The sequence below is a fragment of the Mauremys reevesii genome, linkage group 16 (genome assembly GCF_016161935.1).
Source record: "Mauremys reevesii isolate NIE-2019 linkage group 16, ASM1616193v1, whole genome shotgun sequence".
NCBI lineage: Eukaryota > Metazoa > Chordata > Testudines > Geoemydidae > Mauremys > Mauremys reevesii.
In genome coordinates, this window is record NC_052638.1 from 18,167,524 (window position 1) to 18,179,863 (window position 12,340).

At 50.4% G+C, this 12,340-nt stretch overlaps 1 protein-coding gene across 1 annotated transcript in view; it reads left to right on the forward strand.

Annotated features, from left to right (window-relative positions):
- The first annotated feature begins 2,804 nt into the window (after positions 1-2,804).
- The window catches only part of BRD7 (bromodomain containing 7), a 33,647-nt gene continuing 24,111 nt past the window's right edge, over positions 2,805-12,340 (forward strand). Inside the window, exons 1-5 of the mRNA XM_039503579.1 lie at positions 2,805-2,994; positions 9,826-10,034; positions 10,451-10,580; positions 11,020-11,077; positions 12,097-12,241. Coding sequence (XP_039359513.1) covers positions 2,946-2,994; positions 9,826-10,034; positions 10,451-10,580; positions 11,020-11,077; positions 12,097-12,241 — 591 coding nt within the window. The 5' untranslated portion in view covers positions 2,805-2,945. The remainder of the gene's footprint in view (positions 2,995-9,825; positions 10,035-10,450; positions 10,581-11,019; positions 11,078-12,096; positions 12,242-12,340) is intronic.

A 12,340-nucleotide genomic window follows, 5' to 3' on the forward strand; every position in this document is an offset into this window, starting at 1 on the left:
CCAGCCGAGCACGACCATTTTCAGCAGAAGGCAAAGACTGCAAGGACTGCTCCCTAGCTAGCAGTACTAGCATTTCCAGCCACCTGAAAAGGCATAGGGTATGGGAAGTATGCTGGACCATAACTCCTTTCCCTTGCTCCCCACTGCCTCCACACAACAGGTAGTGAGTTATAAAGGAGAGCACATTCTGCTTCCTGTAAACGGTTGGCACAAGGGATCTCTGAGACACATGCTCCAACCTGGAGCTCTTCCACATCCTCCCAAAGCAGGACTGTGCTTTAAAGACACCACTGAGCTCTCAGTGTTTTGGAGAGGAAAGGAAATGTTATGCTGAGAGTGCGAAGGAGACCTGGAGATAAAGGGAAACAAAGGTGTATTCGGGCTGTGAGTGTCTGTGCCAATGGATAAAATTTCTACTTGTAAGATGCAGGATGTGTCAATAAAACTGACAACTAAAAGGGTATATTGCACTCTCAAAGGCTGACAACAAGTCAGACTTACTTGGCAATCCTATAATTCTCTCAAATTTCAGCAGATTCAGGACAGGGTTAGTCAGTGAAATTCAGAAGAACAATTGGACAAATGTTCTTGCCATGTAACATGAAAGAAACCTTAGAAAGTTTACCAGTCCCCTAGGGGGAACAGAGGATACAAACACATTTTTGTTTGCATTTTATGAAACATGTCCTTTAAACATTTACTAGACTTGTATTTTTACATATGGCCTTATACCCAGACAAAAACTCTCTGCCTCCTACTGAAATATACTTAGGAACATATTGTTGTGTTTGTAATAAGAGTATTAAAAAGTCCAGATGTGAATTAGAAAAACAACTGCTTTTATTAGAGCTAAATTTCAAACTACTGGAATAAGATCAAGCAGGGAAGTTGTGGTTTATTCCAGGCCCCCACCCACACAATTCTCCTGGTAGAATATTGAATAACAACAAATCTAGCCAGTGAAACACAAAAGTATCACATCATCCAACCAAAATCTCATTGGCTCTGGCCAGGATTGTTACTTTATAACTCCTCAGAGCTGCAGGCTTTAAAAATTAACCATTTGCAGGTGCTCTGTCACCCACCCACAGAAGTCTAATTAAAATCAAAATAAATAATCTCTTTGTCCGTAAAAAGTTGTACATGAGCTAACAAATCTGACAAGCATTAATAGGACCAGTTTGTGATGTTCAGAATGAAAGTTTTTTCCTGGTGGAACAGAATCCACTTCTTAGCAACATCTTTATGATCACCTCCCTGTAGCTTGCATAACTCAAATTCCAGGTGGCACTGGAGAGTAGATCCAGCAACACAGATATGGGATCTGTGACAGGGTGAAATGCCAACAGCAATAAAAGAAAAAGGAAAGGCTTAGAGAAGAACCTTATAATCTTTTTGGGAGAGGAACAGCAAAAAGAGAGACAGGAGTAGGAATTAGGAATCACTGAAGAAACAGGCACTGTTGAACTCATATGAGCCGCAAGACCTGTCTCCTGATGGTCTGGAGCTCACTGGGAATACTCACCTGTGTAATTTCAGCACATAGATAAATGTTGACAGGAGCCAAGCCACACTTTGGTCTTGTTTATTACAGCGGAGCAGCTGCAGTATAGACAGTACCAGTGGCAACAGCAGGGGTTCTCTCCCCTCGGCATAGTTAATCCACCTCCTGAGACAAGGGCCGTCCCTAGGGGGGTGCACAGCCCGAGACATTAGAAATTCGGCACCCATCTGCTGGAGGGTGCTCCCCCTGCCTATTCCCAGGCCCCACCCCCACTCCACTCCTTCCCCCAGGGCCCCACCCCCAACCCGCTTCTTCCCTCCCCAGAGCATGTTGTGCCCTCACTCCTCCCCCTCCCCCTGCCCAGTGTCTCCTGGGACTGTGAAACATCTGATCCGTGGCAGGCAGTAGGCGCTGGGAAGGAGGCGAAGGCGCTGATCATCGGGCCCGCCTGTGGGCAGAGACACTGAAGGGAGGGGGAGGTTCTGGTAGGGAACTCCTCCTTGCCCCCCCCCACCTGCCTGCTGCTCGCCTGCTTCCCCCCCCCCCCTCCAAAGCGCAGATCTGCTGTACCCAAGGAAGGGGTCTGCTCCAGAGGCAGCAGCTATGTTGACAGAAGAATTCTTCCACCGCCCTAGTGCTGTCTACATGGGGACTGACGTCGGCTTAACTATGTGGCTTTTTCACACGTGGGAGCCACAGGGGTCGCTCTAATTTACTGGTGCACAGACCAGCCCCTTGTAAAGCAGCCAGCCAAAAGCAGGGCCACGCAGAGGATTCAGGGGGCCTGGGGTCTTCGGCGGTGGGGGGGCTGCTTCGGTGGTAATTTGGCAGTGGGGGGGTCCTTCCGCTCCGGGACTCGCCACCGAAGTGCCCCGAAGACCCGCGGCGGGGCCCCCCTCCGCCAATTGCCGCCGAAGACCCGGAGCAGAAGAAGCTCTGGGGCCCCCGGCCCCGTGAGAGTTTTCCAGGGGCCTGGGAGCGAGTGAAGGACCCTGCTCCAGGGCCCTGAAAAACTCTCGTGGGGGCCCCTGCGGGCCTGGGGCAAATTGCCCCACTTGCCCCCCGGGCGGCCGTGGCCAAAAGGCACCGGATGGGCGCCGATCGCTCACCCAGCCTGTGGCCTGGCAGAGACGTGCCCCACCCCTCCGACGCCAGGGCCCGTCTACTGCCGTCCCCCCCCCGCCCTTCAAACGGGACCCGCCGCCTCCCACCCGCGGCAGCAGCGGGGCCGAGCGCGCCGGGGCGGGCGGAGCAGACAGAGCACGGGGAGGGCGCTGCGCCCTGCGGCCGCTAGGGGGCGCCGCTCACGGTGGCTCGCAGGCTCTCCGCTGCCGGCTACCCTCTTGCCGCGCGCGCGGGCGGCCGGGCGGGCTCGGCCGCGTCCCCGGGGTGACGGAGGGAGCTGGCGGGGGAGCGGGCGCTGGGCCGGCCGCGGGGCGCCATGGGCAAGAAGCACAAGAAGCACAAATCCGACAAGCACCCGTATGAAGGTGACGCGCCGCCTGGCTCCGGGGCGCGGGGCTGCCGCCGGGGCCGGAGGGCGAGAGAGACGGGGGGCGTCTAAGGGAGAACGGAGCGTCCCCGTGTGCGGGGAGGAGTGGGAGCTAGTAACTGGGGAGGGGACGTGGGGAGTGTGGGGAGGATAGTAAGTTGGGGAAGGGAGATGGGGAGTGGGTTTGTGGGAAGTAGAGGGTAGTAGCTGGGGGAGGGGAGATGGGGAGTGTGTATGGGCGGGATAGTAAGTTGGGGGGAAGGGAGATGGGGAGTGGGGGGAGGGATAGTAAGTTGGGGGGAAGGGAGATGGGGAGTGTGTATGGGCGGGATAGTAAGTTGGGGGGAAGGGAGATGGGGAGTGGGTTTGTGGGAAATAGGGGGTAGTAGCTGGGGGGAGGGGGATAGTAAGTTGGGGGGAAGGGAGATGGGGAGTGGGTTTGTGGGAAGTAGAGGGTAGTAGCTGGGGGAGGGGAGATGGGGAGTGTGTATGGGCGGGATAGTAAGTTGGGGGGAAGGGAGATGGGGAGTGGGGGAGGGATAGTAAGTTTGGGGGAAGGGAGATGGGGAGTGGGGGGAGGGATAGTAAGTTGGGGGGAAGGGAGATGGGGAGTGGGGGGAGGGATAGTAAGTTGGGGGGAAGGGAGATGGGGAGTGGGTTTGTGGGAAATAGGGGGTAGTAGCTGGGGGGAGGGGAGATGGGGAGGGATAGTAAGTTGGGGGGAAGGGAGATGGGGAGTTTGGGGGGGGAGATGAGAAATTGGTGGGGTAGTAAGAGGGGAGGTGGGGGGTGTTTTTGCGAGGGGGGAGATACTGGGGGGGCTGCTCTGTTCTTTATGGTCAGTGGATTCATTGAGGCTCCACACTGCAGATACGTTTCGGGTCCTGCGTTCAGCGCATCTTACCTCTGGAGTTCTGGGTGGCTGGGCTGGGTACAAAAGATCTGGATTTCTGTTAAAGGCCCTTGAAGAAATATCGGGAACAGATTATCCATGTGTTGTGTATTAGGTTAGACAGCTCAAAAGTGAAGATGGCCTGGTTTTGTTAAAGAGCAGACTGTTTATGCCACAAAGTTGTTCTGAGACATAGGAAGTTAGTTATCTGCCCAGGCTGATTGCAACCCTCCAATAAGGTTACAATGTACATGCTAACAGTAGGCATTGAAATAGGGACAATATAAAAACTTTCTTCCATTGGCCTAGTTAGTGCTGCCTGGGGAGGTGGATTATCTACACCAGCGAGAGAACCCTCTTATTCCCCCCGCCTTCCCACCCTCCGCATTGGTGTGTGTAGTGTCTGTGCCTAAGCGGTACAGTGGTAGGTAATGTCTCTGCTGAAGCAGCTGCACCACGGTAGCTCAGATCAAGTGTACTATCTGTTCTTATCAGTTTAATTTCTTTTGATGGACATATGCAACACCTGCTCTGAAGATGGATTCTCCTGCTGCCATTTTTGAAAAAATCCATGCTGCTTTGAAGATGTATTTCTCTGCTGACACTTTGGAAGAAAATTCTCTCTTTGCTCCTGAGACACTGCCAGCTGCACTTGTAACGCCCCTGTTGCTGCTCCACAGAAGGTCTCTCGAACAATGACTACAAAGAAGATCCTTGGCGCCTCCAGGACATCGCAGACCAGCAGCATGAAGAGAGAACGGTGCCTCCTCAAAGGATCCCGCCTGAAATGCTGCTCCAGAAAGATCCTGCATCCTGAGGCCGGTCTGTCGGGACATCACAACCAGAAGGAACATCCACTCTGCTCCGCAGCAGCAGCAGCTGCCAATGGACAGCCCCCCCACTCTCCAGCAGCCACCAACAAACAGCCCCCCAGCTATCCAGCTGCAAGGTGCTCCAACACGACCACCTCTCACTGCCCCAGCTGCCCAGGACCCTGACGGTGGTGGTGCACTCCCTGCTCTGCACGCTATCCAGGGAGGAATCTCCACAGACGGGACCAGCATCTTTCTAGAGACCACCTAGAGGGTCACCAGTGCCTCGCCGGATGCCTGCCCGGCCTCAGACACCACCCAGAGGGACCCCAGTACCTTGCTGGATGCTCATCTAGCCAGACCTCTCGACCCCACCCGTCAACACCAGGGAGAACCAGCCAGCGATTCCGCCGAGGCTGCTGGATCTCCCCCGCTGCAAGGTAATGAGGGCACCATCTACCTGCAGTATCCCCTCGCTGCGGACGTGCTCATCTTCCCCATCTGCTCCCCTGCTCCACCTCCTCAGTTACATCACCAGGCACCTGAAGAGATGCCACAACAAGCAGGTCGCCTTCAGCTGTGCCCTCTGCAGCCTGCCCTTTGAGACGCGGAAGCAATGCAAGATGCACCAAGTTACCTGCAAGAAATGCCTCAAGGGAACAACACAGTCTCCTGCCCCGGCTCCCAGCCCTCCTGCTGCACGCTGTCCCGCTGCTCCTGAGCCTCAACGGAGAAAGCCGACCATGCAAGCTGCCGTCAAGAAGCCTGCCCCCATCACCAGGCCAGCGGAACAAGATGCTGCGATCGAAAAGGTACCTGCTGCCTTGGGGAACATCTCCCAGGTCCTCGCCAGCAGGAGGCCCGTCTCACCCTCACATATTGCCAAGCAGAACTCCATACTAAGACGTCTCAGTTCTGTCTCACCACCTGTCCAGCACGTCCCTGTCCCCAGAAGGATTAGCGCCACCCCCACCCCCGTGCATAAGTGCTCGAGATCCTGTTGCCGGAAGAGCCAGTGCCGCCCCTCGGACCGCCCTGCCAGCTCCAGCCATCAGAAAGAGCCAGCGCCATGCCTCAGACTTCCTTGTAAACTCCAGCCACTGGAGGAGCCAGCGCCACACCCCAGACCACCCTACAAACTCCAGCCGTCACTGGAAGAACCAGCCCCGCCACTACACCAAAGCACCAGGCCTTCATCCCTAGATGGACCAGCACGGCCCCCAAGTCCATCCTGCGGGCACTGCCTGCGGAAAGATCTCACGCTTCAGCAGCAGCTGCCCAGGCAGCAGCCACTCATAGAAGGACCAGCAATGTCCCAGTAACCCCCGAGCCAGACATCTGTCCGACTACTAGCAACGCCACCATCCTGCCAGAGATCCCGCCCCAGTACCCAACCGAAGGGAATCCTGACCCATGAGAGAGACAGCAGGCCGACCACGCAGCAGGCTCAAAGCCTGCACCAGATGAGGTCAAGGACCCTGAGGACCAGCAGCCGATGGTGAGGGCTGCCACACCGTGGCAGACCACCCGGACTGAGGAGCTACAAGCGGGAGCTTCCTTTGATGACTTTGACCTCCGCGTAGACAGGCTCACCTGAGAGCTGTCTGTGGAAATTGCTCCCAGGAGGAGTTTGAACTAGGAGAACGCCCCGCCTGCCCACAGAACATTTGCTCCAAATCACACCACCACCACTAGGGGATCCAGAAGTAGAAACACCAGCCGCTGCTACAATCCAGCAGTGGGTTCCAGGATCCAAAAACTGTACCAGGCGAACCACTCCAAGGTCATGAGGGAAATCCTAGCTGGGCCCTCGTCCTACTGCACAATCCCATCTGAGCGTCCCTACAGCTACTTCCATGATGTATTTGACCGCACAGCCTGGAACGACGCATAGCGCCCAGAGTGCCTCCAGCCCCTGTCTCGTGTCGACGACGCAGGTGTCCTGGAGACTGACTATACGCCCAAGGAAGTGATGGCCAGACTCTCAAAAACAAAAAACACAGCTTCTGGGAAAGACGGCATCCCCTAGAGCCTCCTGAAAAAGCAAGACCCTGGCTGCCTGGTCCTCGCCACACTCTTCAACCAGTGCAAGCGGTTCTGCCGGACTCCCAGCTCCTGGAAGAAGGCCATGACTGTACTGGTGTACAAGGAGGGTGAGTGGGACGACTCCAGCTACTGGAGCCCATCTCCCTCTGCTCCGTGATGTACAAGCTGTATGCCAGCTGCCTGGCATTGAGGATCATGGAGTGGTCAGTGAGCGGGGGAGCCATCAGCTTCGTCCAGAAAGGCTTCGTGTGCTGCGAGGGCTGCTATGAACACAACTTCGTCCTCCAAACCCCCAGCTAAATGGCTAGAAGGGTGCGGAGGCAGTGCGCGGTACCGTGGCCCGACCTGGCTAATGCCTTTGGGTCCATGTCCCACCACCACATCTTTGCCATGCTCCAGGAGTTCAGGATGCCAGAGAACTTCCTTCGTGTGATCCAAGACCTGTATGGGGGTGCAGCACCACCATCCGATCGATCAAAGGGGAGACTGCCAAGATCCCGATCTGGAGCGGAGTAAAGCAGGGCTGTCCCCCCAGCCCCATTATCTTTAACCTCGCCATGGAGCTGTTGCTGCGAGTTATCTCCAACGGCCCAGATTGCTCACCCTCTCACCGTGGAGGTTGAAGCCTCCTGGCTTATGCGGACAACCTCGATCCTGACTGTGGCCAACCCAGAGAGCCTACAAGGTATGCTAGATGCCACCAACCGAGCTGTCGACTGGATGGGGCTCCACTTCGGTGTGAAGAAGTGCGCAACTCTGCACATTGATGACGACAAAAGGGACTCGGTGCAGGCAACGGGGTTCCAGATACAGGGTGAGCCTGTCATCCCCCTGGCAGAGGGGCAGGCCTGCCAGCACCTGGGCACGCCAACACCTGCTGGCACCGTGGCAGAAGATAAACGCTCTGAACACCTTCCTGATCCCACGCATCTCGTTCACCCTAAGGGGATCTGCCATGGCAAAGGTGCCCCTCAACAAGGCAGACAAGATCATCCGGCAGCTGGTGAAGAAATGGCTGTTCCTTCCCCAGAAAGCCAGCAATGAGCTGGTCTACATCGCCCACAGGCACGGCGGAACCAGCATCCCCCGCATGGGTGATCTGTGCGACGTCTCGGTGATCACCCATGCCTGCTGACATGTCCCGATGCCACGGTAAGGAACATCGCGGCTAACGCCCTGCATGACGTGACAGAGAAGCAGCTTGGCAGAGCCCACTCCAACCAAGACATCGCCACCTTCCTGAGCGGCTCCCTGGATGGGGAATTCGGACAGGACGGGCGTGACATCGCTTCACTGTGGTCCCGCACTCGCAACACCATGCATCGCCTGGGGAAGCGCATCGGCTGCTGCTGGGAGTGGTGCGAGGAGCACCAGGAGCTAGGAGTCTAGGTGCCGCAGATCAGGCCCAGCGACAACCCCATCGTCACCCCGAGTGCCAGGGGCTTGCTGGAGAGGACTCTGAAGTTGCCATCCACTCGCTGCATGTGGAAATCCTGAAGCGTAAACTGGACCAGGGTAAAGCCTTTGAGTTGAACAGCAAGTGGAGCCCTGGGCGCCTGGAACCCCTGCAACGAGCGTGTGCTGCATACCTGCAGGATCGGTCAATGCTACGCACGGCTCATGCAGCGCCTCATGGTCTTAGACACCATCCGATGGTCCAGGGTCATCTACATCGAGCACATCACCAGCCACTGACAGTACCAGGAGGCGTGAGCCAGAGTGACATCGTTCTTCGACTACGAGAAAGGGACCAAGAGACTTTCTCCGTTGGATCATATGAACTGGAACCATAAACTCCCTGAACATTAAATCTCACCAAATGTGGATCAATCCATCCTCATCATCATATCCACTCATTATACGCCACACCCGAACGTAGCCACTTTATGAACTTCATACCCATATATCTCAATATCTGTACTTTGACCCATCAACCTTTTACCCCCAATCGGGGATATTGTAGATTATGTATTCCTTATGCCACCCAATCTTAACCCAAACTTTGCACCCTCGATAATCTGTACGTTATTCCCGGATAACCAGAAACTACTGTGCTTAAACTGTGTACCATTCACTTTTTTTATCATCTTAATAAAATTTTTAAATTTTAAGGTTATGCCTCCACTATACTTCTATCAGTAAAACTTTTGTCGGTCAGAGGTGTGAAAAAACACACCCTGACCAACAAAAGTTTTACCAAGGAAAAGATGCTCTTCCTCCGACAAAGCTACTAACCCTCGTTGCGGGTGGTTTTATTTTGTTGTCAGGAGAGCTCTCTCCCGCTGACAAAGAGCGGCTACAGCACGTACCTGTCAATGGCACTGCTGTAGTGGCACTGTGCCGCTGTAGGGAGTGCAGTGGAGACATATCCTAAGTGTAGACGTACCCTTAGTTGTAGAGACTCACACTGCACACTGAAGAGATAAGAAACAAAACCACTTGGAAATAAGGTGAGAGAGGTGCCTGACTACTTTTGATCTGGGCCTAAGCGCCTTCACTGCAATTGAAATTGGGGGGAGGTCTGCCCTTGGACTTCAGTGGACTTGGACTCAGGACAAAACGCATTTTTGTTTTGGAACTTATCTGAAAATGATTCTACTTTAAAACACTGTAGTAAGTTTCATCTGGAACTATTTTTGATTTGGTCTAATTTGTATGAAATGTAACAATTTTAATAAAGACCGATAGGAGTGCCAGTTTTACCAAACCGGATCTGATCATCTGTTCCCCAGGATCTAGTTTGCCTTTGTCAGTAGCCAACACCTAGTGAGTATGGGAAAGGGGAAAACATCCACAATGTCTTAGACAACTGTGCAATACTGGATGGGGAGGAGGTCGTTCCTAGTGTAAACTGATTCTCATAGAAGCCATTGGACATGAGCTTTGATTAGCCTTGGTCCATGTACTGAATTTGACAGATTTTAATTGTAATTTCATGTTGATTAATTATAGACCTGTTCAGGAGTAGTTTTGTAATGTCAGAAATATATATTGGAACACTATCCAAATTGACTAAATAAGAGTATGTTCTCTGATTTCTATGCTTTAATCATATTTCTCATTTTATTGATGCTTTAAGAATATGTAGAAAAACCCTTAAAGCTGGTACTAAAAGTCGGAGGAAATGAAGTCACTGAACTCTCTACTGGAAGCTCAGGACATGATTCAAGCCTCTACGAAGACAAAACTGAACATGAAAAACACAAAGACAGGAAAAGGAAAAAGAGAAAGAAAGGAGAAAAACAGATTCCTGGAGAGGAAAAAGAAAAAAGAAAGAGAAAAGTAAAGGTAGTTACTGTTACATTATGTACTTCAGTGTTAAAATCTTCACCTGGCCGAAATATCTAAGTCAGTAAGGTGTAAGAGAACAGTTAAATCATGAAGGTTTGGTTGTTTTTTGTGTGGTGGGGGTTTGGTGGGGGTACCCTGGGGAGAATTCTCTGTGTATGAAGTTGCTCCTGTCACTCTGTAAAAATCTCAATTCTATCACAAATACCATGTAAAAAGACTCTTTAAATGGTAGTTATTCTGCTATCTGAATTACTCTATCTTCCAGCAGGTGGAGACAGTACCTTTAGAAACGTGAAATCTTGATATTCCAGTCCTTTGTTTCCCATCTTAAATAATCTGAACAAAGAAGTAGTTAGCCAACAATAATGCAGTTTCTACAGCCTCACTGAAATTGCTTATCTTTCTCTTTCTAGGAAGATAAAAAGAAGCGAGATCGGGAACATGCTGAAAGTGAGGGAGAAAGAGAACTGAAATGTCAGACTCCTGTGAGACTGGAATTGCCACCAGAGAAACCACTGGCGAGTAGTTTAGCAAAACAAGAAGGTAGAAATAATTAAGAATTAATTGCTTTTGTTGAGATGCTTTAAAAGCTGAAATTGGTTCCTTAAAAATAATGTCCTGTAAAAGGTGGCTAGTATTTTCTTGAATTGAGAAAATTTTACCTGTTATCTTCATATCAAATGACTTGACCTTTGATACTATCCAAAAATAGCTGAACTTTGAAATACTGCTACTATGGTGGCATTTTCAAAGTGAGGCTCATTGCTTGTATACAGGCATCACTACAATGTTTAATAAGGCAAATTAGAAAGGTAGCCCCCTACTCTCTTTGCTGCAGTGCATTTAGGGCAGTAAACTTAATATTTGACAGAATGCTCTAATGTACAGCAGTTTTGTAAAATCAGATGATAATCTTGGGGTGGAGAGTTTCAATTTTTTTGTAGTTTCCTTTTTTCCCCATCTTACTTTTTTCCCCCCCTAGAAGTGGAACAAACACCACTTCAAGAAGCTTTGAATCAACTCGTTAGACAGCTGCAGAGGTGAGTACTTGCTCTATCAGGACTATGAAATGGAAATTCAAAACATTAGTTGCTAAAGGGTATAGCAGCTTTGAAAATTTTTAAGCTATGTGGCCTATTAACAAGCTTGGTCAATTTTAAAGTGCTTGATAAATATTTTGCCTGGCAGCAGCAGCAGAACTACAAACTGTCAAGCATTCAAATGTCAGCATTTTATTTGCTTTCATTGGCAATTTGTAGGATATTCTATAAAGAAGACATAAATTGACAGTGACCCTCTTTTGGTGGTAATATTACCTATGCATTCTAGGGTTACAGCTGCATACAAATCAGAAGTGAGGGGAACTTACAGGGCTATTTATAAACTTAACTACCAATAGCAGAATGTCACAGTGCTTGGTAATTTCTCCTAAGACTTGCACTTTCTTTTAATACCTCTAATTATTAAGTTTTAAAGACTATTAAAAGGAAACAGTATGGCAAATATACTGAACTCAACACAAATGTGTCCCTTGTATGTCATAAAATATTTGCTTTCAGAGAAAAGCAAGAATTTTTAATTAGCATTCTGTCAAAATTGCAACCTCATCTAACTGAATATGAATTTGTGTAGTCTCAGTCTTTAAAGTAAAAAGGTAAATGCACATACAAATTAATAGCTTTCTAAAGCATAAGCGATCATCTTTTGAATAAGAGATTCAGATTCCCAGGTGGTGGTGGTGGGTTGTTACAGTTTTGCAGGAAGGACCAAATCAAGCATAAATGCTCTTAATTTAAACCTTCTCCAGCTAACTCTGAATTTGGGGGAAGAGGTTCACTGTCTGTGCCTGGCAAACAAATATGAAGATGACGGGGTATCAGGTTAAAGAGCTAGCTTTGTTAACCACCCTAAATTCTCAGGTTCTCTCCCACTCTTCCAAACTCAGAGTTAGATATACAGTATATCTAACTTAGTCTTCTCTTCTATTTAATTCCAAGCTCAATATATTCTTTTATATAAAAATAAAATATAAAGAGCGCATCTTTTCATATCTTAACAGAAAGGATCCAAATGCCTTCTTTTCATTTCCTGTGACTGACTTTATTGCTCCCGGCTACTCCATGATCATTAAACACCCAATGGATTTTAGTACCATGAAAGAGAAGATCAAGAACAATGGCTACCAGTCCATAGAAGAATTAAAGGTGCTTATAAGTTATATTTTTGCTACAGAGAGGGATTAAATGATGACGCATGGAGATACAAGCAATTGCATTGTACGGGATTATTCTCTTTTATTCACA